This window comes from Microcebus murinus, chromosome 1 (assembly GCF_040939455.1).
Source record: "Microcebus murinus isolate Inina chromosome 1, M.murinus_Inina_mat1.0, whole genome shotgun sequence".
Taxonomy (NCBI): Eukaryota; Metazoa; Chordata; class Mammalia; order Primates; family Cheirogaleidae; genus Microcebus; species Microcebus murinus.
In genome coordinates, this window is record NC_134104.1 from 5,769,053 (window position 1) to 5,796,263 (window position 27,211).

A 27,211-nucleotide genomic window follows, 5' to 3' on the forward strand; every position below is an offset into this window, starting at 1 on the left:
GACAGCTTTGTCCTCAAATAGCGACATTGACTTATCCTAGCACCTGCTTGCCCTGTACTCTAACACTGTGATTCCTACAGCCTTTTTGGCCCAAAATAGGATAAAACAAGGGTCATGGCAGGGGAAAAAAAGGAATCTAGCAAATATTATACATATATTGAATATTTAGAAAATATCTAGTATACTTTGTTTTATTATTAGGTTGCATTCACCAAAGTTATTTAAAGTTTAAAGTCAATTGCTTCCAAATGCAAAATGTTTCTTACATATAATCTACCTGTTCCGTAGTTTCTTCAACAAAATCAGTACAAGCAGACAGAAAAAGTTCATCATTTGTAAGTATGAGAAACCAGGAAACCCAAAAATCAGATGATGTTCCATCTTTGACAACTAAGGTACAGAAATTTTGAAATCTTGCAGTGTCTAATTAAATATATCTTAACAAAAATAAATTAAGCTACAGTCACTTGTTCTATTAATATACAAGTTTTTGTATTATTAGAATAAAATATAATTTAAAATTATCTAGACTCAAAAAAAATGTGTTTTTGCTGCTTTTCTAAATTATAGGGTAAAAGGGCAACAGGAAACATTGGTTATAAAGAAAAATCACCTGAAATAGACCATGAAATTTCTCACTATATCAGTAAACTACTAAAGCAAGAGGAGTCTAAGAGAAAACATGAAGGTAATTTTAACAACTTTAAAAAGTCTCCTTTTTTTTTTTTTTTTTAAGACAGGTCTCTTTGTCACCCTGGCTAGAGTGCAGTGTCATCATCATAGCTCACTGCAACCTAAAACTTATGTGCTCAGGCAATCCTCCAGCCTCCCAAGGAGCTGGGACTACAGGCATGCCACCATGCCCAGCTAATTTTTTCTGTTTTTTTGTAGAGACGGGAGTCTCACTCTTGCTCAGGCTGGTCTCAAACTCCTGACCTCAAGCCTCCTAGAGTGCTAGGATTACAGGCATGAGCCACCACGCCCAGCCTGAGTCTCTTTTATTCTTAATTTGATTTTTTAAAATTGTGAATTACTGTATGTGTATATAAAAGCACACATAAAACATGTATGCAGTTTATGAATTTTAATAAAAGGAACACTTGCATGCCCATTCCCCTGCTTAAGAAACAGAGCACAAGTGCACTCAGAACACCTATGGGTCCTTACCAATCCTGTCTGCTCGCCCTGCCCGCCAGGAACCACCGCCATCTTGGGCTTCATGCCATCATCCCCTTGGCTTCCCTCCCAGCTCCCCGTCCTTGCATGTGCCTATATTAGTCTGCTTGGGCTGCCATGACAAAACACTACAGACTGGGTGGTTTAAACAACAGACATTTATTTTCTCACAGTTCTAGAGGCTGGAAAGTCCAAAATCAAAGTTCCAGCCATTTGATTTTTGGTGAGGGCTCTCTTCCTGGCTTGCAGATGGCCACCTTCTATGTCTTCATGTGGCCTTCCAAGGAAGGCAGAGGAAAGGCGCCAGAGTTCTGCTGTCTCTTCCTATAAGGACACTAATTCCATCACGAGGGCCCCACTCTGATGACCTCATTTAACCTTAATTACTTTCTTAAAGGCCCCTTCTCCAAATACAGCCGTACTGGGGGTTAAGGCTTCAACATTTGAAATTTGGTGGGCAGAGAGAAAATATTCAGTCTATAACAGTACCCTTAAACATACATTCAGCTTTGAAAAATTGAGTAGCAAATTCAAATCCAGCTGATAAAGGGCAATACTGTCACTACTGAATGAAGACTTCCAGGAAAAGATAAACTGAGCAGAGACTCCAGCTTCATCTCCCCTGAATGTATAAGGCCCCAGTCAGTAGTAGGTGAGGTCATGAATTGTCCTGGGAGATAGAAAAGCCATCAGATCCATGGCATCTGGCAGGGCTTCTCTGGGAAGGTCCAAGAGAGGTAGGGTGAGAGGGTAATGGGCCACCCAGAATTTCCTGTTCTAAGGTCACCAAAGCTTACCTTCAGTGCTCAGAAGTAGGTAAAAGCAAAATGCTTCTGTAGGGTGCAAGGAGAGTCCTCAGCTGGCCCAGGCTGCAGGGTGTGCTAGAGAGTGTAACACTTCCCAGGCCACGGTCAGACAGGCCAAAGCCCTGGTTCACCTGGTATTTGGGAGCTGGAGGTCTAACGGAATTGGGGTTTTAGTGTATCTCTTCACCTCTGGTGTGCAGCTACCATCCTGGCATCTCCCTTCATCATTTCCTGCAGGTTCTGTCACCCCCTTCTCTACTGGATTTTCTGTTTCCTAAACCAAGTCCTCCTCTTTCTTGGCTAATTCCATCATGTTTTAAAGAGCACAGTCTCCACTAGCTTTTTGTAAATGGGTACATGTAAGGAAAATGTGTATACCTTTCATCTGGAAATGTCATTATTCAGCCCTTCCACTTGATTAGTAACTGCCCAGATGGAAAGTTCTAGGTTGGAGATAATTTTCCTTCAGAATTTTGAAAACATTGCTCCATTGTTTTCACTGTTACATTATCACTAATGGGAAACACAGGTGAAACCTCCAAGGCCGAGTAAGAACAACTTGCAAGGAAAGAAGAGTCCCTGATGAGTGATTCCCAGAGTTCCCTCAGGCCAGAGTGCGGAGCCTGGGTTGAACACATTCGGCATTCAGTAGAAGCCCTAGCAGGGCCACCCCTCAGTTGTGGGACCAAATAACGTTTAAATAACACAACGGTGTGGTAAAACTCACCTGTAAGGCCAATCCGTCTGATACAGTTTAGTAGAAACTGATATCAGTTGCATTTTCACTGTGGTCACTAGTCTATTTAAGTTTTCCATTTATTTTTCAGTCCATTTTGGTCATTCATATTATCCTAGAAAGTTTATTCATTCAACAAGTACTTTTTGAGCATACCCTGTGTCAGGCACTGTTCTGGGCACCACGGAGATAGCAGTGAACAAATGCAAAATATTCTGCCCTCATGTGCTTATATTCTAGGGTGGGAACATCTTTCCCGGTCAGTTCATGCTTACCCACCTCATTCTTTATAATAACTGCCTGGAATTCCATGTTTGACAGATATTTAGGATGTTTCATTGTTACTAAACCATGCTGCAGTACACATCCTCCTTATACTTATCTTTGTCTATTTTGGTAGGTTCATTCCAAGAAGTGAATTTGTGGAGTCTAAGAGTATGTTCACTTAAAATTTTTTGGTTGCCATCCAAAAAAGCCCTACCAGTACACGCTTGCCAACAAGTATTGGAAATTCCAGTTTCCCCATGTTCTCACCAACTCTAGAAATTATTTGCCAGTTGGATGGGTGAAAATGTTTGTATTGTTTTAAATGGCACTACATCCAACTAGTGATGTTAAATATCAATTAATAACCTAATTGGCAAATTGTATTTTTCTACTATGAATGTCATTTTTCTTTTGGTTTCATAATTCCCATTTATTTGTGATGGTCTGGGAAAGCACAACATATCAAGCTTGTTAATAGCGCTCTTCTCTGTAATCTAGGGTTGTATGCATCTGTTTTATCTTTTCTGTCATTTCAGCGTTCTTGTCAGCCAATGAAAATAAGTGTGCTAAACACACTATCTTGAAATAGAAATCCATTGATTTTTAAAAGAGCACTAAATCATCTATTTTTGAAATATAGGTTTATCAAAGGAAGAACATTTGAAAGTACAAGCACCTCTGGAGAATATTGGAAGACAAAGAGAGAAAAAGGAAGATCAAGAAAAGAAGACCATTTTAATGAAAGAACAAGAACTACCACCAAAAAGAATTCAAGTAATTAATCCTGAAAGAGAAGGCAGTCAGGAAGATGACAGAGTAAAAGACAAGCTTCAAATAACTGACCAAACTAATGACCTGACTGAGATACCTGAGAAACATGCCGTTCCGTGCGCCAAAGCACCCTTCAGACAGAGAAAGCATTACTCGTTCACGACGACCATCGAGAACCTGCACCACGGGCTCCCGAGCTCAGGAGTGCCGCTGCACGCGGGCACCGCGAGAGGCCAGCACGGCGCCAGCAAACACGGCGCCCAGGCCGAAGAACTGAAGCAGGAGCACTCTGTTAGCGGGTATGAGCCCTCTTTTGGTAAGTCTTCCAGAATGAAAGCGAAAGACACAACTTTCAGAGATAAGAAAAGCAGCCTCATGGAAGAACTCTTTGGATCGGGCTACGTCTTACAAAATGACCAGTCAAGCCGTGCTGTGACGAAAGGATCTGAGGAGACTCTGAAAAGTAAGGAGACGCTTCACCTGCCTCCCAGTCAGGCCTCCGCCAGCAATGCTTTTGGAGACTCTAAAGTAACTGTGGTAAATTCTATTAAGTCATCTTCACCTACGGAAGAAAAAAGAAAGATAATTATTTAATCAATATCCTAATACATTCTGGTTTGATACACTGCTTCTTAAGTGCCTTTAATCTTTATTTAAAATGTGTGAGGGTGTGTGTGTGTGTGTGTGTGTGTGCGCGTGTGCTCTAGTACTTAAATTTACTTTGGATAATTAAGGTTTTGTTTTATTGCTAATTTAATTTTTAAAATCCACTTTATATTAGCCAGTGATAACACTTGAAATACAAATTTACGTCTTTTTTCTACAAGTAAAACGTGTCCATTATCTTTTGGGAGGCTGATTTATTTTATGGCTTTAGTATTCTGTGGCGCTCCATAGCTAGTAACTATTAAGTTAGTCAGCCTAAGACACATACACCTCACACATATAAACATTTTATCAGCAGTAGAGTTGTGTTGTAACTTAAAAAATGTGGAAACAGCTTTGGAAAGGAGTATGATCAAAAGAATCTCTTAATTTAAAAAAAAAGTGCAGTGGTTACCAGGCTTTGTTTTATGAAAACTATTTTTGGATGTTCTCTTATTCAGCTAAAGTGCTCATCTAATTATCCTGCCTTTGCAGGTGACACTTTCCTCATACTCACCTAAGATTAGGTATTATTTAAGGAGATTTGTTGCATACCTGTACCTTAACCATTTTTCCACTAATCTTGTTCTAAAAAAATAAAAGCATGTCAGTGTAATTAATGTTTACTGAAGCTAGCTGCTCAGTCTGAATTAATATATTTACTAAACTTAGAATTTTTTTAATTAGGACTATAACAAGGAGGCTGTACTCCCAGCCTAGCTTTATTTAACTTACCTTAATTTGGTTATAAGGACAACTTCTTTATAATCTACTATATAGTACTTCCAACAATGTTTATGGGTTGATGTATAATATTAATTCACTTTTAAAAATTAAGAATAGTAAAATAAAAATTTTAAAGGGAGTAAAAGTCATGGTGAGAGAAGAATTATATTTAAAACCAAACATGAGATAAATACTACAATTGGCATAAGCTTTGATCTTTAGGGAAACTGAGATGGAAAAAAACAAAAAAGTAAAGAAGCAAGGGGGGAGGGACCAGGGCAAGGAGGGGTGATAGAGTTCTCATCAGCTCAAAAGGGAAAATATACAAATGCATATGAAATGACATAGTTGCCTAAAATCTGGAAACATTTACTAAAAGGACTCTTAGAAATGGTGTACTAAGTAATATTACAATGTTTCCTCCAGCTTTATAGCAGAGAGAGGATTTTTCAAGGGATTTTTTTCTTATGCCTACCCACAGAAGCACAAATCATAATATTAAATCAGAGCTATTTAGAAGTGCTTCTACAGAGAACAAATTTAATAAAAAATACAATCTGAGCCTGCTGCCTTCCAGTCATCTTGATTGTATACGTGGGGAAAATTATAGGGTAATATATTAAAATACTAACTTTTTATCTCTGAGGAGTGGGACTGTGGCCAAATTTTTTATTTGTTTTTAAAATGTGTTTTCTACTTTGGCTTTCTTCTATGTTTTCTATAACGGACATAACTTTACAATCAGGGAAAAAATAAAAACAGATCCATTTCCTGAGGTCTAATAGAGAAAGTAATCTGGCACTCTTCCTTTAACAAAAACTGAAAATGTTGTAGCAACTATACAAACATGTTTTTAAATCAACTGGTCAGCTAGTCAACTCTAAGTGACAGTACGCACCCAGGGAGACAGGTAAGCAAAGCTCTGAAGTCAGCTTTTGCCCAAAGGGCATTTGCCAAAACTAGAGAACTGAGCATCAGAAAGAACTCCCAAGGACAAAACCCAGTCAGCCCAAGTAAGGGGTCCGTTTCCCACATAATGGTGGGATATTCCTGGGGTCTCTACCCTCAATGAACAAAACAACTGTATAAAACTAAGACTTTGTAGCCATAGGCAGCTTTCATCCTGTTGGATAGCCTGAATTTGGATTACTTAGGTGTTCTATTTAACCTAAAACTAACATTTGAAGAGGTCCACCCTGGTAGTGCCCCAAGCCCTTAGAAATGCAAATCCTCTCTAGAGGAATCTATCTTTAACCAGGCCTCAAGAAATCTCCACAGGTAACTTAAAAAACAAACAAAACAAACCCCGCCCCCCATCCCACCGCCCACACACAGTATCACAAAACATAAGAAAACAAGGTGCTAAGCAGCTAAGCAAACCAACACAACAACAGATATTCAAAATAAAACAGATGTTTTATTAATGTCAATACAATAAATGTTTAAAGAAATAAGTTTGAAAATATGAATAAAAAGAACAAGAACTATAATAAATGACCACACATATGTGAAAAAATATAAAAAAAGTACTCACAAGACATATAATAATTTAAATTAACTCAATAAACAGGTTTAACAGCACAGGAGACCAGAATAAAGAGATGTAAAGAAATTATCAATATAAAAGCACAGAGAAACAGAAAACATGAGAGGGAGGTAAAGCAACCTGAAAAGTACAGTGAAAGGTCTAACGTATATCTAATCAGAGTTTCTGAAGAAGAGGGAGGAGAGAATAGAGCAGGGCTAAATATCTAAAGAGGCTGAAAATTTTCCAGAAGCTATAAAAGACATCAATCCATTGAATCAGAAAACCCAATGCTTCCAGCACATTTGAGAGCTAAGAAAATAAAAAAAAAAAAAGAAAAAAGAAAACCCAATGCGTCCCAAGCAAAATAAATAGAAACTGGAATAAAAAGAAATTCACACCTAGCTAAATCATGATGAAACTGCAGAGCACCAAAGACAAAATCTTAAAAGTAACCATAAATAGACAACTTAAAAGGAACAGCTGGATTTCTCAAGAACAATGGAAGTTAGAAATTAGTGGAATAGTATTTTCAAAATGCTGATAGAATAGCTGTCATCCTAGAATTGTGTACCCTCCAAAACTTTTTTTGTTTGTTTGTTTGAGACAGAGTTTCACTCTGTTGCCCAGGCTAGAGTGCCTTGGTGTCAGCCTAGCTCACAGCAACCTTAAACTCCTGGGCTCAAGCAATCCTCCTGCCTCAGCCTCCCGAGTAACTGGGACTACAGACATGCACCACCATGCCCGGCTAATTTTGTTGTATATATTTTTAGTTGTCCAATTAATTTCTTTCTATTTTTAGTAGAGACGGGGTCTCGCTGTTGTGCAGGCTGATTTTGAATTTCGAGCAACCCTCCCACCTCAGCCTCCCAGAGTGCTAGGATTACAGGCGTGTATTATCTACTTTAAAACAAATACAATTTCTGAAAAAAACACAATGATATGACACATAAGGGACATTTAAATGTCCCCTAATCTTCAAAACTATTAATGTATATGGAAAGAGATAACGGCTGTAAACTATAAATCTTGTCCTCTAGCCATAGGGAGATCTGCCAAAATTCTTGCAGTATCAACTGAAAGAATATATCCTTAGGAGATAAGGGTTTCTTCAGGGACACTTTACACTGATTAGTGATCCAAAGCTTTTCCCGGGCATGCTGTACCTGGTGCCCAACTGTTTCCTGTCTAACTGTCACTTGTGCCTTCAGCTCACTAAAATGGGAGTTAGGCATGGACCTAAATTTCATCTAAGGGACTCTAGACCTGCAATGTCCTGCTCCAATCTCCTCCTCAGGTTGGCTTCTCATCCTCTGTGGCCAAAATGTATCCCGAGTGGTGAGGAGACACTGGAAGCTGGTGTCCAGGTCCTCCACGCTGCTGCTGCTGTGCTCCCTGTCGAGTCCTTCATAAAACATAAGGAAACCCGGCGCTGGGCGAGCCTGCAGTGCCTGTGAGCTTGAGTAGGTGGAACCTGAAACCCACCACGGTGGGTTCCAGTATGGCAGCAAAGGACCACAGCATCTGTCTTTTCATAGCATAGTTAGCCAAAATAATAATGAGCTACCTATTAGATGACCAGGGAACCCAAGAAAAAAAGTGTGATCTTTAAAAAACCAATGATGGCATTTAGCTTCACAGTGCCGTGGTTACCCACTTAGTTAACGGACATTAGTTACAGATTGCTCACAGCAAATAAGTGGCGAATAAGGAAGGAAGTCACACAAGCACTTACAAAGATTTTAATAAGAAAAAATGTTTTAAATAACTGATTTGGTAGAATTATACTTTATGGGTTAAACAGGTTTCAGTTCAGATTAATTTAATTAGGCTTCCTAGTTTTTTAAGTTCGTGCCATTCTATAGAGCATAAATAGTAAATGCTTACACAATGCACTTCATTTGAAATGCTTTAAAATACATAACACGATTCGCACACAAAACAATGTATTATGGTCTCAGGAACACGTTTACAAAACACTATAATGAGAAATTAACAGTCTTGAATAAGTGAATATACTACTATATAAACACTTGATCAACAAATGACGTTTTAAACAGAGGAAGCAAAAGCACAAGCAATGTCAAGTAGTGTTATTCTTTAGTTGTGCTACGAGAGATTGAAAAACAAATTTTCAAATTCTAGTAGTGGTATGAAAATTAAGTTACTTTCTAAACTAGATTAAAAATAGTCGTTAGAAAATTTTGACTTTCCAGTTGGTGACAGGAGCAAAATATGCCAAGAGTGCAAATCACAAGCGACGCGTTTCCTGCAGCTCTGTGATGATGCTGGTCGGTGCACACGTGTCATGAACTGGCCTTTCTGGCCCAATGACAAGTGCAGAAAATCTCGATTCTTATAAGGATCTCACGTGAACTCTAAGAACAAATATATTCAACAACAAAAAACCTGTACACTTTTTGTTTCTTGAAAAAAAATAAATAAGATTTTTAACCTAATAAGAGAATATCCATTTTTAAAAGTCTCAGTCGCATTTTTCTTCCTTTTCAGCTGAAAGGATGAAGCACAATGGCCACAACTTTGTTACAGACTAAAATCCAACAGGTAATTCCAACACCACCTGAAAACAAAGAAATCCAACATGAGAGAGCATGCCAGCAGCACTGCCCACACTGCCTGCCTCTGCTACCTTTAACTTGCAGGAAATAAGGGTATTTCAATTCCTTTTGAGTCCTTCGAAAGACTAAGTTAGTGTTTTGTCGGTCCGAAATAGTCAGACTTTCTATAGCATCACAGGGCTGTGTTCTTTCCTAAGCAGGAATTACACTGAACAATAGATACTGGTTTGAATTTCCCTTTCCTGCCAGAGAGATGTGTATTACTATTTATGATATTAACATTATAAGGCCACCCTGTAAGACTACTTATTTTTCCTTCCTCAAAGAAGCATTATAAACAAGGCAAGGTTTGCCCATGCCTTTCTTGCCCCGCTGACGATGGAGAGACACCTTCACCCGCTGTCCGCAGGCTTGAGAGTGGCCCATGGGCTCTGCAGGAGGCTTGGAAGGGCGGCCTGTTGCTCCTTTGGTCAGCAGCGCAAAGGCCCTGGCCTGGGCCCAGCTGTGTCACAGGAAAGGGAAGCAGAAGGGGAGGGGACGGGGGTCATGGCTAAACTGTAAGTCTTTGAAACAGTCATTGCTTGCGACTATTAATTAACCTCCAGCATAATCAAAAATTACAGCCGAAGACCAACTGATACAGATGTGTGCCACAGCATTATCTTTAATACCAAATGTTAGGACCTAAATAAACATCCCTCATCAGGGAAATCAGCAAATTACGACACATTCAAATGAAGAAGAGCTATTAAAAATTCCTTAATAAAGAAGTTTATTGATATGGTGCTATGGTCTGAATGTTTGTATTCCCCCCACCACCAAATGTATACGTTGCAATACTAACCACCAGTGATGGGACTAGGGGGTAGGGCCTTTGGGAGGTGATTAGGTGACCAGGGCAGAGCCCTCATGAATGGGATGAGTGTCCCTATAAAAGAGGCCCAAGGGAGCTCGTCCTTGCCTTCCTTCCACCATGGGAGGACATATCAAGAAGGCACCACCTATGAACCAGAAAACGGGCCCTGATCAGACACCAAATTTGCCAATGCCTTGATCTTCAACTTCCCAGCCTCCAGAACTGTCAGAAATAAATTCCTGTTGTGTATAATCTATGGAGTTTATAATATTTCATTATAGGAGTCAGAACAGACTAAAACGTGGGAACAGGCTTACACTATAAAGTAAAAAAGGGGTATAAAATTACACGTGCTAGATGACCTTAACTATATCAAAATAAATGTGAAAAAAAAACCCTGCAAAATATATCATAATATTATGGAAATGGAATGGATAAAAGGGATTATCCATAGCTAATAGGATTTTTAAAAAATTATTCCTCTATTTCTAGGCATTCTACAATGACATGTACTACTTTTCATATCCAGAAACAATTACCTTTCAAAAATAAAAGAATGGCCAACAGCAGCAAGTACTGGAGAGAGGCCAACCAGAATAAGGATTGAAAAGATACAGAATTTGGGAACTGCAGGTGGTATTTCAATAAATGGGGTGTTGGTCATGGGTTCGGGAAATAGACCTGGGACTGAATTCTAGCTCTACTCCTTCACATTCTGGTGACACTGGGCAAGTGACTTCTCTAGACCTCATTATCTTCACTGCAAGCCTCATGTGAGGCTGAGACACGAAGCCCTGCTCACTAAGCGCAGGTGAGGGTGATGCCAGGCTAACTTAGTCGTCTACCACACACCTCTGCAGAAGCCTATCCATACTCTTCCACCATACTTCCCAGAAAATTAATTCTTACCTGCTACCCTAGTAGGAAAGGCTACCAGCCGGTCTAGTGGGGTTATCCATTTGCTTGGCACAACAGCCACAGGGACAGAATAATACTTCCAGATGAGCGAGATCATCAGAGCAGCCTGGAAAGACACGTCTGGTGAGTGAAAAACCGTCAGCTGCACAACCAGTAACCACAGAAAGAAAGATGGGGCCATGTACAAAGAAAACTGAGGGAACTCTCCAGATGGAGGACCTCAAGCCCAGCAATCCAGTCCTCGCAGGCAACAGACACACATGCCCAGCTACTAATTTCCATTGTTGAAACCTTGAAATAGAAGTCTAATTAAAGACGAGCTCACGAGGATCTCTGGAACACACTGCTGACAAGTGGGCGAGCATTCTTACAGGAACTGGTATTTTACTGTTTTAGTATGACCTGGTCTCTACACAATTTAAATTAGCTGAAAAATTAAGCAAGGTCTCCCATAACATATTCTTTTCTGATAATCTCCTTTGGGTAGCCAGACCATATGCTACATACACCTGACTAGTGACAAAAGCCATCTTCCACTTTTAAGATCCTTAAAAAAAGTTAATTCTTCCATGCACACGAGTGTTAGTGTCAGCACACATGCGCAGAGGTGAGCTCTAAGGTCCAGATTAACTGATGCTTAGGTTCCTGTCCTTTCCCCCGCAGTGCTCCTTCAGCTGTCTTCTGTCCCCTCGGGGCCTGCATATGCCACTCAAATAAGACCCTCAAAGAGAGCAGCTGGCTTAATTGCTGTGTCTCTGGGAAACCTGTCTCATATTAAGCGACAGTGTCTCAGGATCGATTTCCTTAAATATACCTCAAAACCTGGGCTTTTGGGGGGTTGACCTGAATCCTTTCCCTCAGGAAAGATCACACATAGTACTGACACTCACAGGCCATTTAAGCAAGCCACTAAAGCATGCGCACAGCAGCACGGGCACACCCTCGAGGCATAGCAGCTGCAGACGAAGCAATAGTTCCCTGGGCAGTCAAACTAGTAAACACCCCCCAGATAATAAGGATGGGAGCCAACTTCAATGAGAAAAATTCGTCTCTAGCTGGAGAGTAGAGTGTGCTGTTTAAGCACAGCAGGTAACAAGTAATGACCAATATTATTAAATATCTTAGAAAATACATCAGTAAATGCTGCTCGCCTTAAAACTGCACTGGAATAAAGGCAGTATGAGGCCGGGCGTGGTGGCTCACGCCTGTAATCCTAGCACTCTGGGAGGCCGAGGCGGGCGGATTGCTCAAGGTCAGGAGTTCGAAACCAGCCTGAGCGAGACCACGTCTCTACCAAAAATAGAAATAAATTAATTGACCAACTAAAAATATATATACAAAAAATTAGCCGGGCATGGTGGCACATGCCTGTAGTCCCAGCTACTCGGGAGGCTGAGGCAGTAGGATCGCTGAGCCCCGGAGATTGAGGTTGCTGTGAGCCAGGCTGACCGCCACGGCACTCACTCTAGCCTGGGCAACAAAGTGAGACTCTGTCTCAAAAAAAAAAAAAAAGGCAGTATGAAAGACCTCCAAGAAGTTACTTTAGAGTTGAATTGCCAACAAGTCCCCATCTTTAACAACTCTCACCAAGGAAAAGGCTTTCTTTTAGTCTAACTTTTAAATTCGCAGTGTGTGCAGACTTACACGCTGGCAGGACCAAACGACACAGCAGCTTAAAGGGGAAAAGCCTGAACTCCCAGCCCCAGCTTCCACAGGCCACAGGCTTCTGCGGCCCTGTCACTGCCAACTCTGATGACCCCACGTGACGCTATGGTACACTTACCTGCAATACGTAGAAAGCAACACTTATAACCCATTTTATCTTGGCTAACTGAGCTGTCCGTGCTTTCACTGAAAGGAAAAAAAGGATAAAATAATGTCAGTCCTGAAAAAATTAAGAAAATATTCAAGTATACACAAATGGTATTTTTTCCTTTACAAAATGTTTTCTGATTATAAATGGAACAATCGCTCAATATATTTAGAAAAGACAAAATAGAATTTTTTTAGAAGTCATCTACTATCTCACTATGCCGTTATTTAAAACAGAATCCCACTCAAACTGTGAGATTTAAATAGCTTTAATTTTGAAAACCCTTAAAATGATTCATCTAAATCAGAGATTCTTTTTTATAATGCAATTACCACTTACAAACAGGACTAAATAGTCCTACTTCCCAGTCTACATGCACATGAACCCCCAAGTGGGAGTCCAGCTTGCCCCAGCTGGACAGGCCCCTGTGCACGCTCTCCTGGCCGCGGAGACAGCTCTCACGGGCGCACACCCGTGGGGCCTCTCAGCACACAGACCGCCCTGGGAAAATGTCTTCACCACAGGAGACTGCACCTTGAAGTCTACACTCCAATAAGGACACTGCTGGGCATTTTGTACACAGTGGAACAAAAGCCCCTGGAAATCCACTATAAGATTTTTTCTCTCTCAGAAAAATGAATTTCGAAATGAAAACCTACAATAACAAGGTGCCTCTGAAGAAAATCTAACAGGATCCTAGGTGTTTCTGTGTTCAGAAAGCAAAGGTTCACCAGCAAATAAACAGAAAATAATCATTGTCATTGGGTTTCTTCTAGACAACTTAAAGATTCTATCAACATTTAAAACATCCAAGAAGTAAAGCATATATTATATGAATCTTTATATGAAGACTTTGATATTAATCAGCTCTTATGAAGCTTTCTGGGCTACAACTGACACCAGTACCATCAGGTGGGGTTTTTTTTGCTTTTTGGTTTTTTTTTTTTTTGGTGAGACAGGGTCTTGCTATGTCACCTAGACTGGAGTGTAGTGGCATGACCACAGGTCACTGCAACCTCCAACTCCTAGGCTCAAGCAATCCTCCTGGCTCAGCCTCCTGAGTAGCTAGAACTACCATGCCTGGCTCATTTTTAAAAATTTTTTTGTAGAGATGGAGTTTTGCTGTGTTGCCCAGGCTAGTCTCAAACTCCTGGGCTCAAGAGATCCTCCTGCCTCGGCCTCCCAAAGTGTTGGGTTTATAGGCATGAGCCACAGCATGCAGCCAAGTACCGTGAGTTTTGAGCTTATCCGTCATCTTGTTAATCTTCCTTTCCAGCCTTGCGTATCTGGCGAACTCGTCCATCATGTTGACCGTGGAGAGCTCCTGCTTCATGTCCTGGATCTCTGCTCTCATCTGTGACTCCTGCTCTGCGTCCTTCTGCAGCACCCTGGACATCTGGCAGAGTAGACAGTTGGGATCAGTGCCTTCCCACATCAGGTAAAGAGGGAAGTCCCCCAGTCCCCACCCCCAACTTTCTTTCCCAGAGTGTTAACCGCTCTGTGACCTGGCCAGCTGCATGCTCTCCCTGCAGGCTTGAACCCAAACTGGGGCCCTGAACATCCCCAGGTGCTGATAAAGAGTTTAGGCTATTGTTTGAAAACACTCAGAGATTAACCCTGTTGCTAAACAGGTACAAACTAGCCCCTGCCTTGAGCCAAATTCCTTAAAACCTCTTAGGAACTCCATAACCCAACCCCTTTGTGGTGTACATACCTAGGTAAATCATCCCTTTCTCTATCTATTGTGAGGACCGCTGCAATGCTTTGTAAATTCCCCTAATAAATGCTCTGGGCTATCAACCTGGTGTTTGTGCTTCTTTCTTTGGAATCCCAGCTGGCCCCAACTCTGGTCAGACTGCAGCAGTCCTTTGAGGGACATCCCTACCTCACTATTTTAGAGGCGACTCCAGCACAGGTTTGACACCACAGAACAGGTATACCTTCCTCCAACATCCTATTGCTGCTCCTTCCAACTGGGAAGCTGCCCTTTACCTACACAGCCAGCCTCTGTGGCCTGTTCCTGCTGCCTACAACTGGCCCACGCACGCACACGTGCATGCACACACACACACACTCCCTCACATTTGAATTGCAATACAAACTATATTTTTCCTTTTTCAGATATGCTCATGAATTACTACAGTACAGATGGATGTATCCATCACTGTAACTAAAATTGAGATTATAAAATGAAAACCATCTACATCGCCAGAGCCGTCATTCAAGGGAACATGCATCCTCTTCCCTTCCTGAAGAATTCAGTCCTACATTAGATGGGGCAGAGCAAGGTGGGGTGCAGGGTGCCAGTGATGAGGTGGTGGCCCAGAGCAGGGTGTCAGAGCCCAAGGACAGCAGGGAGGGCCTTCCTGGAGGGGCACCCTGGCAAGAGGAGTCAGGGCCATGCACAGTGGTATAGGAGACCTCAAGAAAGGGCCGCCTTTCTGACAGGGGAGGCAGAATCCAAGCGGTGAGGGGCATGGGTGCATCAGACAGAAGAAGGAACCCTGCCAAACAGTGTCAGAGCCCACGGGGGGCTGGGCTGGTAGGGGTTGGCGGTGAAGACAGGAGATTAGATACAAAGGCCTGGTCCTATCAAGTAAACACACTGAGGATAACGGGAGCCAGTCTTCCAACAGTCAGAGAGGCAGACCTATGCGCCGGAGAGAACCAGAATGAATCCTGTGGTATTGGCTTACAACCGAAGGTGAGGGTGTGAACTCGTGGTTTCCTACCGACAGAGAAATAAACACTGACGCACATGTATGTAAAGAGGCGCCCTCCCTGGTGCCTGTGGGGGAAGGGCCCCTCTTCCCGACACCTGCCAGTCCCCTGTCCCGGGACAGTCTCCGGGCCTCCGGCAGTCCCGGCGCTCAGGAGACGAGATGACGACGGCCACCAGGCGGCGCCCGCCAGCCGCCGGGAAGGGCCTGGGTCCCTGCACCGCGAGGGTGTCGGGTCACTCGGAGGGCTAAGAAAACCCGGGGAGAAAACCCGCGACGTGCCCAGAGTGATCGGCGAGCACCCCGGATCGCAGTCCTGCAATGAGACGCGCTGAGAACTCAGCCCTGCCAGACAGCAGGCCCGCCCGCGGTGGCCGCTCTGCAAAATCGGAAATGACAGTCCTGCGCGTCGAGGAGAGACCGAGCAACCCCCAGCCTGCAGGAGACCGGAGACCGGACGAGTAACGCAACGCATGGTTGGTTCCGATGTGGGTCCCTTTGCTGGAAAGGACGCTACTGGGACCCACGGAAAACCCGAACGGGACTAAAGACTTGACGGCAGCGAAGTACTTCACGGCCACATCGCGAGCAAGGCCGCAGTTTACACACCAAAGCACCCGGGAATGCGGGGCTCGGGTTGACAGGTTACTCTCAAACGGTTCAGGAAACAAAATCGTTTCTCTGTACTGTACGCATAACTTCTCTTTGTGTTTGTTTTGGAATTTTAAAAATAGATTAATAAAAAAGCTGAAGGGGTATAAGAATCTAAAGAGTACCTAGCACACAGCAAGTGCACAGTGAGTCCGTCCCCTCCTGCCTGCCGCACAGTTAGGGCAAGTCATCTGCTAGAGCTGGGAAGCCAGCCCCGCCAGTCCCCGGGGACACCCGCAGAGGCTTCCCCTCCCCCAGCGCCTGCGCCAGGAGGCCCCTAGCTTGGGGCGGTAGGACTGGGGGAGGGGAAGATTCCGGCGGGCCTCCCGCAGGGAGTCGAGGTCTTCAACCCCAGCTCTTCGTGGTGCCCCTGCCTCCGCCTGATCATTACCAGTGCTCTAACTAAAGGAAACAGACTCCAGGCTGATCCACCCTGGACAAAGAAATAGGAATAGGCCAAATGCTTAAAAAATTACAGAATCACCAGGCGTGGGGGCTCACAGCTGTAATCCCAGCACTTTGGAGAAGCCAAGGTGGGAGACTGCTTGAGGCCAGGAGTTCCAGACCAGCCTGGGTAACACAGTGAGACCCCAACTCTACAAGAAATAAAGTGGCCCAGCATGGTAGCGCTGACCTATAGTCTCAGCTACTCCGGAGGCTGAGGCACGGGGGGATGGCTGGAGCCCAGGCCTTTGCGGTTGCAGTGAGCTGTTTAACTGCACTCCAGCCTGGGCAACAGAGCAAGACCTGGTCAAGAAAGAAACAGAGAGAAAGAAAGATAGAAAAGTAAATCACAGAATCATCTTTCAAAAGCAAGAATCTACAGCCACTACTTAAGGATTTTTTGATAATTTCACTGTATGCAAATTACACGAATAAGTCTGATTTTTAAAAGAAAAGGAGGTGAAAATATATTCACCGTTATAGAAAATATATAAAACAATTAAAAACTGAAAAGGCCAAAATGGTTACTCAGGAGTGGAAGGTGAGTGAGGGCAGGAGGGTGAACTTCAGATGAAAGGAACTGAGGGCAGCTTTATGGTGAAATCAGACAAATGGTGCTTGAAAAAAATGTTACATATTTAAGCATAATAAAAAATATTTTGAAGTGTTTAAGTTCACAAATATCAAATATGTACCAACGTTAATCTAAGAGCCACATATAAATAAAATGTTCTAGAATTATGAATTGAAGCGTAAGATTTAATAAGATTTGAATCTAAATATAATGAAAATATTAATTTTTAGGAAACAAAATCAATCTCTGAAGTCTTTTTATGAACTCGAAAGCCACCTTCCAGACTATTAAAACTCACAGTTGACAGAAACAGATAAGCTGTGTAGGGTGCGGCCTTTCAAGGTCTTGGAGATAGGTCCACAAAGAATTCTGAAGCAGAAAATCAGTTTATAGAATTCTTATCAAGGTGACTCGGGCGGTGGAGAAGTCCAGAGAGTAAGAAGGACAGAATCAACCCTCCTGCCCACCCCGTCCGCAGATGCTGGCCGCCCGCCTGTCTGAGCTCCCAGTGACCTCTGCCACAGTCACCCTCCGATCCTGCTCAGGTCCGATGTCCTCCTTGCCAACAGGCAAAACGCCGAGGCCTGAGCTTGGAGGCACTCACTCTCCCCCTCCAGCAGTACTCACTGCTGACAACTCTCAGGGCCAGGCCCACGTGGAAATTAGCTGATGGCAGGGTGACACGTGCAGCCCACGCCCGTCCCTCCCTGGAATTCAGCGGCCAAGTTTGGGAACGACCAACTGAGGTCACCCGCTGGGGAGTGTCCCTGAACAAGGAGGATGGGTCCTCCAGCTTGGAAAGAAACTAAGGCCCCCGCATAGCTCCGGACCCTGAGCAGCCCCAGATGCCACTGCCGGCCCGGCTGAGAAGCGGGCACCTCCCCAGGCCAGCCCTCCGTCCCCCTTCCAGGCCCCGGCCCCTACGTGAGCGAACCCCCGACCGGCGGCCTGGCCTGCGCATGCGCGCTCCACCCCATGACCGCTGCAAAAGGTCTCCCCGAGGGTCCGGGCCAGGTCCTGCGACGTGGACTGTGTCGCTCCCCTCCATTTGAGGGCCGTCCTCGTGCCTGGCCCACAGTAGGGACCCACTAAGCAACCTCTCTATGACAGTGGGGGTGGGGGAATAAGGAGACGCCCACAGAGCCGGGTCCTGCAATGTCCGCCCCTCGCCTCAGACCCCTAGAGGGAAAGGGAGGTGGCCACTTTTTGGCGCAGAAAGTGAAAGATAATGTAGAAAGCGTAGCATCTAAAGATGGCGCCCACCACCCAAGCCCAGGAGGCGGCCTGCGCAGCGCCCATCGTCTGCCCGGGGGGCCGCAGAGGAGGAGCTCCTGGCGCCTGCGCAGTGAAAGTGGCCAGCCTGGACCCCCACCCGCACCAGTCCCGGAGCGCCTGCGCAGTGCGCCCGCCCTGCGGCTGCACAGAGCTGCTGCTCGCAGGCCACAGCTAAAGAAAAGTCTTGGATCGCTTAGTAAATGAATGAGGCTCTGTCATTCATGAGTTCTGTAACCACCTTGAAGAAAAGAAAGGAGGGACCCCCTGGAACATTTCAACCACGTCCACGTCAACACCAGGGCCTAAGTGTCCTTATACTGGCATCCCACTCCCACCCCAGTAGGCCGCCGAGACTGCCTTCTCCTAGGACCTTGCAAGGCTTTGCTGATACATATGCTACTTCAGAATTCCTAAAGGACCTCATGCCAAGGGGCCAGTGAGGCCTTGACTAATGGGATGGGTGTACTCCTTCCCGAGGTTCTGGCTGGACAGAAGTTTCAGAAACACCCTATAGGGAGTTATAATCTGAAGTACATTAGCCCCATCCACGGCACTGTATTCCCAATCCCACTTTCCGTTTCTCGTCATGACTCACCCGCTTGATTCCTCAAATCTGAGGCTGTGATGGGCCAGCCTCTGATGATTGTGGAGGAGCAGCATTTTCCCCTACCCAGGTCCAGCGTACCCCTTACAGCTTTTCACAGGCCCTCACCACAAACCCAGTGACCAGGCAAAACAGATCTCTTTATTACTTTTCCCTGTTTCAGACACCAACTACCAGGGCTGTATGCTGCTAGGATAATTGTGTTAACCTTTTGAACCTGGCTAACAGCCAATGTCACAACCAAGGGGAAATGGGCTATTTTGAGACAGAGTCTCACTCTATCTCCCAGGCCGGAGTGCAGGGGAAATGAGTGTTTAGGAAAGCTAACTGGTTTGAGGTTAGAGAAGCTATGCTATACAGCCTGAAGGAGGCAGCACAGGATGTGGACACAGGCCCAAGAAAAAGCCTAGTGCTCCTTTTACTAATGATTAATAGCCACCCCTATTCAAGCCTTGTGCATATCTAGACTGTTGCCATAACCTCTTGTGACAGTGGATTAGCTACAGAGGAGGGGTTTGGTGTAGGCTTGGGGGTGGAGCCTGAGATGATGACAGGCCTTATTTATAGCTACTGCCTTTCATCCACTCCTCACATACACTCCACACACTCCTCACTCCCTGTGAGCTACTGAGAAATTAAGAACAATTCAGAAAGGAAGACAACACCAGCACAGCCTCTTTGGGCAAATGAGATGAGTTTCCTATAGTTGCAACATGAGGTAAAATGGGATGAGGGTACATAGAAGAATGCAAGTGATAATGCAAGAAGGATGCACAGGCAACTTAAAAAATGGGAGAAAATATTTGCAAATGATATATTAGTGAAGGAGGTTAATATCCAGAATACATAAAGAACTCCTAACTCAGCCGGGTGCAGTGGCTCACACCTGTAATCCTAGCTAACACTCTGGGAGGCTGAGGCGGGTGGATTGCTCGAGATCAGGAGTTCGAAGCCAGGCCTGTGCAGGAGCGAGACCCCGTCTCTCCTATAAATAGAAACAAATTAACTGGCCAACTAATATATATAGAAAAAATTAGCCAGGCATGGTGGCGCATGCCTGTAGTTCCAGCTACTTGGGAGGCTGAGGCAGTAGGATTGCTTGAGCCCAGGAGTTTGAGGTTGCTGTGAGCTAGGCTGACGCCACGGCACTCACTCTAGCCTGGGCAACAAAGCGAGACTCTATCTCAAAAAATAAAAATAAAAAAATAACTCCTAATTCAACAGCAAAAACCAAACAACTGGATTTAGGGGGTATATACATACATAATGAGTGAGATGTGCACCATCTGGGGGATGGTCATGATGGAGACTCAGACTTTTGGGGGGAGGGGGGAAATGGGCATTTATTGAAACCTTAAAATCTGTACCCCCATAATATGCCAAAATAAAAAAAAAAAAAAAAAAAAAAGGAGACAACAGACTAGACATTTCTCCAAAGAAGATATACAGACTGCCATAAGCACATGTAAACATGCTCAACATCACTAATTATCAGGGAAGTTCAAATCAAAACTAAAATAAAGATACAACTTCACTCCCATTAGGAAGGCTGTTATTAAAAAATAAAACAAAAAATAACAAGTGTTGCACATGTGGAGCAATTGCAACCCTTGTGCATTGCGGGTAGAAATGTTCAATGGTGTTGCCACTGTGAAAAACAGTCTGGTGGTTTCTCAAAAAAAATAAATATAGAATCACCATATGATCCAGCAATTCCACTTCTGGGTATATTCCCAAAATAATTGAAAGCAGAGACTTAAATAGGCATTTGTACACCAATGTTTTAGCAGCATTCTCTACAACAGTTAAAAGGTGGGAACAACCCAAGTGTCCAGAGACAGATGAAAGGTTAAACAAAATGTGGTAGATACATACGATGGCATATTACTCAGCATTAAAAAGGAAGGGAATTCTGACATATGCAACGCGGATGAACCTTGAAGATATTATGCTAGGTGAAGTGAGACAAAAAAAGACAAACACTGTTTGATTCCACTTATATGAGATCCCTAAAGTAGTCAAATTCATACAGACAGAAAAAAGAATGGTGGTTGCCAGGGGCTGAGGGAGGGAGGAATGGGGAGTTACTGTTTAATTGGTACAGAGTTTCAGTTGGGCAAGAAGAAAAAGTTCTGGGATGGTGATGGTTGCACAACAATGTGAATGTGCTTAATGTCATTAAACTGCTCACCTAAAAATGGTTAAGATGATAAATTTTATGTTATATATATTTTACAGTGAAAAAGAAAGAAAGATGTGCAGGGGCCAGCTCTTCAAGAGACATTTATGCAATGCTAAGGACCTGGGACATTATCTTAAATACTAGACGACATGAGAAAAAGATTCTGAAGAGGGAGAGGGAGGTAAAAGAGAAGTCCCCATGCCTCAAGACAATGGGGATAAAGAGCTTTGAACAAAACAGGCAGTCCATGCTACGGGTAGAATAAAGCATAAAGAAGCAGAAGTCCCGCCTAGTCTTAAACACACTACCACCTCAGTTTATATCAGGAGAGAAAAGCAAGAACTGTTTTCCAGGATAACACATGCACCCAATCTTTGAAGTCTGCCTGAGCCATACAGTTCCTCATTCCTGCTGTGGGCTTACAGAGGGTGTCCTTCTCCTTGCGTTCCCTGCCCACCCCTACACCTACACCCCACCATGCTTCGTCCAGTTGGCCACCAAATCCATACTCACGAATCCCTATTCACTGCCTAGGCAAAATGCCCAGCAAAAAGAGAGTGCTCCTTGGAGCTTGCTGGTCTTTTGGACACAGAAAGCATCACACTGCACTGAGATTCCCTCTCTACACCTGTCTCCCCACCCCAAGAATGTGGGCTCCTGCAGCCTGGGATCCGCCTCTCCGGGACATGGCACCGTGGACACTGCACGCGAGGCCTCCGGGAAACGCCGGCGCCCTAGCAGCCAGGGCTGCTCGAAGGCCCCCAGCGTCCGGGGGATAACGGAAACGCGTGAGGCTGGCAGCGGGGCGCTGAGGCCTCACAGTCTGAAGCACGGGGCCGCCACCCGCAGCCGGAAGACTCCTGCCAGGTGGAAGCGTGGCCGATACTGCCAGGTATTTCTTCGCCCCCAGCCCCCGCCATCCCCAGGAATCCAGAAAGGCGGATTCGAGGGTAACGTTTTGCAGCTTTTACACGCTAGCGACTACCTCAAAAAAACCTTAAAACACAGAACAGACCAAGACGCCAATGCGGCCTGAGACCCCCTGTGTCCACGCCAGGCCCGCCCGGGGGACCCCAGCTCCGGCCCCCGGAAGGTCAGGCAGCCACTTACGAAGGAGGAGAAGGACGGGAGGAGGATCCTAAGGACATTGCACCCAAACACGAAGCTGAGCACCAGCAGCCACGCCCAGCGGTCGGCCTCTGCCGCGCTCATTGCGGCCGCTCCCGACAGCGCCTACACACCTACTACAGCGCCATGGGTAGCACACGGGTTGCCGCCCCGCGCCTGCGCAGTAGGGCCCAGCGCCTTCATGGAGGCGCGCCGACGCGCCTGCGCACTGCGCCGCTCCCGCGGGTAGGCGGGGCCATCTTTCCCTCCCGGTCCAGGTGAAGCGGTTAACGCGTTACGGCGCCGTCCCTGGCCTTCCGGGCTTCCGTAGTCGCCCCCAAGCTCATATCCCCGCGGAACCAGTTTTCCAAACTCGGTGGTGTGAGTACGAGTACCGCCGGCTGTCCGGTTTTGTCATAGCTGCGAACCATTTGTGTTGTTACTTAATTAGAATTTTATTTAAGTTGATTCCCTTTTATCCCTAAATAAGTTTATTGTAAAATAAACCCTTCCTGGGGAGTGGGCGGGGACAACAAAAAAATAAACAACATAAATAGAAAATAAGTAGAAAACTACCGTAATTATAGTAGCAGGTGATTGTAAAAAGAAATGTGTTTTCTAGGCAGTTATCATATGTAAAATGTCTTAAGTTTACATTTCGAAACTAAGCATGGCAGTAAAGCTAAACAATTTATACAACTGCATACCTGAAAAATAAGTTTATTAGTCAAAAGGAGCGGTTTACAATTGTCAACCTAAAAATAAAAGGGTCAGCATCTAGTTTAAAGAGAATTTATTCAAGTGCAAAGCTTGAGGTTGGTTACTCAGCACCGATTCCAAAGAATGAAGACAGTGTTCTGAAATGTATGGGTTTGGGATGTTTAATATAAACAAAGTTTAGGGAAGCTTAACAGAATTTCAGCATTTTTTTCTATAAGGCTTAATGCATAGTTACAATGATCTGATTAGCTGAGGTAGTCTTTTTCTTTCTGGAAAGGTATATTTAACATTCTGCACTGAAAATGTAACAGTCATGTGGTCTTTTGAGCCATCTGACCTAGGTTAGGTACAGGGCAATAAAGGAGGCAGTTAGGCCCAGTGCAGTGGCTCAAGCCTGTAATCCTAGCACTCTGGGAGGCGGGTGGATCGCTTAAGGTCAGGAGTTCAAAACCAGTCTGAGCAAGAGCGAAACCCCGTCTCACACTAAAAATGAGAAAGAAATTAATTGGCCAACTAAAAATATATAGAAAAAATTAGCCAGGCATGGTAGCGCATGCTTGTAGTCCCAGCTACTTGGGAGACTGAGGCAGGAGGATCTCTTGAGCCCAGGAGTTTGAGGTTGCTGTGAGCTAGGCTGATGCCACAGCACTCTAGCCCAGGCAACAGAGTAAGACTCTGTCTCAAAAAAAAGCAAAAAAAAAAAAAAAAAAAAATGAGGCACTTAATCTTCAGCAAAGAACAGTGATTAGAAAGGAAGGGGGTCTGGTCTTTGGTCTTTCCTAGTCATTTACCAAACAACAATGAAGAGGAGAGTTAATCTATAATCTAAGAAGCAGAAGTTGCAAACATGTCATGTAACTCAGTCTCCAAGACTTAACTCCTCCCTTGGCATAATAAATGTAGAGGGTCCTGAAATTTTATTTTCATTTACACAAACAGCCTGTAATTAAGTAATTAACCTGGATTTAGATAAAGATTAGGTTTTACAACAGAAGAATCTCAACTCTAATTTATGTATAAAGCAAAAAATGTTTGCTGTCTCTTCTGCCATGGCTGGATTCTGAGAACCAATTCCTAATCAAAATGATGCAAGATCATTACACATGGTATGCATGTATCAAAGTATACATTACCCGTTTAAGGTGAACTTGGAATGCATGGAAAAAAAGAAAAAATATCACATATTACCCTATAAATATGTATAGTTATTATGTATCAGCTAAAAAAAAAATGATGCAAGAGTCTGTGGTTCTACACATTTCTGAAGTGAAGCTATTTCATAAGTGTGGAGTGAATTCTTTCCATGAAAGGGCTTCCTTGCTAGTAGGTGACTGCAGAACTGACCAAAACAAAGAGTTGGAACTTACCTCTCCTCCAAAGCTTTCATTTCTACCTGGATCACCCAAAACTACAGCCAGGCTCCTGGATCCTCTACTCACTGGAGATTTAGATGGATTTAGAAAGGAGAAAGTGCCTCTTAAAAAGTATGACAACCCGCACGCCATCCCATCCCTCTCACCACTGGAGTCTCTGCCTTTCTGGCTGAGGAGGAAGAGTATCAGCTGCTCCCCACCCACCAGCCACACCCCACCCCACTGCCACATATCCTCAGGAGAAGGGTCACTCAATTATTTGTGCAGCAAAAATCTGACAAAAAGCACTGGAGAATGTCCCTTACTGTGCAGAAGTGGTGAGAGAGAAACAGCAGCACCTGGGCTTCAGAGGCAACCAATTTGAGTAACTCAGCTCTCTCCTGTTGCTTCCTTTGGGCAGCACACAAAAAAAGACACCAACGATTGAAGGCTGAATTTTTCTATTAACATGTGTATATAAAATATGGAAAACACATATTTCAGTATGAATCAGATCTGGTACAGTATGAATCTAGATCTGGTACAGGTTAAGAGGAATATGATGCATATAAGAAGACTGTTTCTTCCCTTTCTTCTTTTTTTTTTGCCTTTCCTCCATACCCTTCCTCTTCAGGCTATTTCTTGTTTTTGTTTTGTTTTTAGAGACAGAGACTCACTCTGTTGCCTAGGTTAGAGAGCAGTGGTGCAAGCATAGCTCACTGCAGCCTCAAACTCCTGGCCTCAACTGATCCTCCCATCTCAGCCTCCCAAAGTGCTGAGATTACAGATATGAAACACTGCACCACACCCAGCCCAAGACTATTTCTTAATGCTGCTGTAACAAATTACCATGAACTTGGTGGCTTAAAATAACACAAATTTATTATCTTGCAGTTCTGGAGATCAGGTATCTGACATGGGTCTCAGTGGGCTAAAAATAAGAGTGTTGGCAAGGTTGCCTTCCTTCAGGAGGTGCCAGGAGAGTATTCATTTCCTTGCTTTTCCACCTTCTAGACCTGGTCTGTGGCCCTCTTCCATCTTCAAATACAGCAGTCACACTCTGACCTCTGCTTCCATTGTCGCATCTTCTCTGACTCTCTGGCTTCCCTCTTTCACTCTATAAGAACCTTTGTGATTCTACTGGCTCCATGTGGCTAAACCAGGATAATCTCATTAAAATTTTTTTTAATTTAATCACATCTGCTAAGTCCATTTGCTATGAAAAGTAACATATTCGCAGGTTCTGGGGATTAGGATGTGGACATTTGGTGGCACGGGACATTATTCTGCCTACTGTAAATACCAGTGTCTTTGTGAAAATCAACCAACATGGCAGCAAGAGCAACTCCACAGGCAAGAAGGCTGTTATCAGTTTATTAGTGAACTCAGTGTTGAATGTCAGAGGGAGGCCATGAACTTGTAAGCACCGTTGGCCGAAATAACATCAGATGAATTCAATAACTGTTAGATGAGTCAAGGCTCATGCCACACCTCAGCCTGACCTGAGAAATAGGGGAAGTGGGGCACATGCCAGAGACTCGGGAGTCTCTAAAAAAAAAATGTTCAAATGGGGTGCAGTGGTTCACACTTGTAATCCTAGTACTCTGGGAGGCCAAGGTGGGAGGATAGCTTCAGGTTGGGAGTTCAAGACCAGCCTGAGCAAGACCAAGACCTAATATCTACTAAAAATAGAAAAAAATTAGCCAGGTGACTAAAAATAGAAAAAAAATTAACCGGAGACAGGGGCATATGCCTATAGTACCAGCTATTCAGGAGGCTGCAGCAGGAGGATCATTTGAGCCCAGAAGTTTGAGGTTGCTGTGAGCTATGATGATGATACTGCTCTCTAACCATGAAAAAAAAAAAAAATAGCCATCAAAGATGTAACAGTCCTGTGGCTAGATGAACAAGGGACCTAACTTTAGTCAATTTACTAGTAATAATTGCAACATTCCAAGGATTAGATTTTTTTTTTTTGAGACAAAGTCTTACTGTGTTGCCCAGGCTAGAGTGCCATGGCATCAGCCTAGCTCACAGCAACCTCAAATTCCTGGACTCAAGCAATTCTTCTGTCTCAGCCTCCCGAGTAGCTGGGACTACAGGCATGCGCCACCATGCCCGGCTAATTTTTTCTATATATATTAGTTGGCCAATTAATTTCTTTCTTTCTTTCTTTTTTTTTTTTGAGACAGAGTCTCACTTTGTTGCCCAGGCTAGAGTGAGTGCTATGGCATCAGCCTAGCTCACAGCAACCTCCAACTCCTGGGCTCAAGCAATCCTGCTGCCTCAGCCTCCCGACTAGCTGGAACTACAGGCATGTGCCACCACGCCTGGCTAATTTTTTCTATATATATTAGTTGGCCAATTAATTTATTTCTATTTATAGTAGAGATGGGGGTCTCACTCTTGCTCAGGCTGGTTTTGAACTCCTGACTTTGAGCGATCCACCCGCCTCGGCCTCCCAGAGTGCTAGGATTACGGAGGTGAGCCACCACACCCAGCCCCAGGGACTAGATTTAAAGGTGGTTCAATAAAGCAAAATTCAGTAGAATGTTTATCAACATTGGAAAGATTAAAAACAAAATTTGGAATCAGTAAGCAATTCCTAGATCTGTTACCCTACACTAATTCGAGTGGCTATACACACCAATCATGTAGTAGTAAATCAAGGCAAAATGAGGGACAACCATTTGGAGCAGCACATATTTGGGAAAAAATAGTGCTTGAATTATTACAATGAGAAAAATAATCCATAGACTATGGC

General features: G+C 44.0%; 2 protein-coding genes across 12 annotated transcripts in view; one reads left to right on the forward strand and one right to left on the reverse strand.

Annotated features, from left to right (window-relative positions):
• The window catches only part of LCA5L (lebercilin LCA5 like), a 48,621-nt gene extending 44,237 nt beyond the window's left edge, over positions 1–4,384 (forward strand). For 9 of the 11 annotated variants that reach the window (XM_076000110.1, XM_076000113.1, XM_076000120.1 and 6 more), the window contains 3 exons: positions 289–395; positions 571–688; positions 3,626–4,384. In XM_076000110.1, coding sequence (XP_075856225.1) covers positions 289–395; positions 571–688; positions 3,626–4,350 — 950 coding nt within the window. In that variant the 3' untranslated portion in view covers positions 4,351–4,384. Of the gene's footprint in view, positions 1–288; positions 396–570; positions 689–3,625 lie in introns of those variants that run through there. The other 2 variants (XR_012918159.1, XM_076000139.1) reach the window with 2 other exon arrangements.
• Positions 4,385–8,381: 3,997 nt separating this feature from the next.
• On the reverse strand, positions 8,382–22,582 carry GET1 (guided entry of tail-anchored proteins factor 1). The gene is made up of 5 exons (XM_012781779.3): positions 22,379–22,582; positions 14,049–14,214; positions 12,789–12,856; positions 10,997–11,111; positions 8,382–9,233 (listed from the first exon to the last, which is right to left on the reverse strand). The coding sequence occupies exons 1-5, from the start codon at positions 22,478–22,480 to the stop codon at positions 9,160–9,162; spliced, it is 525 nt and encodes a 174-aa protein (XP_012637233.1). The 5' UTR covers positions 22,481–22,582; the 3' UTR covers positions 8,382–9,159.
• Between the last annotated feature and the right edge of the window lie 4,629 nt (positions 22,583–27,211).

Coding starts and splice junctions, on each gene's coding strand:
- GET1 (XM_012781779.3), bottom strand. CDS start 22,480: ATGAGCGCGGCAGAGGCCGACCGCTGGGCGTGGCTGCTGGTGCTCAGC. Junction 12,857..14,048: donor GGATAAGCTCAAAACTCACG/GTACTTGGCTGC, acceptor TTTTCCTTTCAG/TGAAAGCACGGACAGCTCAG. Junction 11,112..12,788: donor TTGCTTTCTACGTATTGCAG/GTAAGTGTACCA, acceptor GTGTCTTTCCAG/GCTGCTCTGATGATCTCGCT.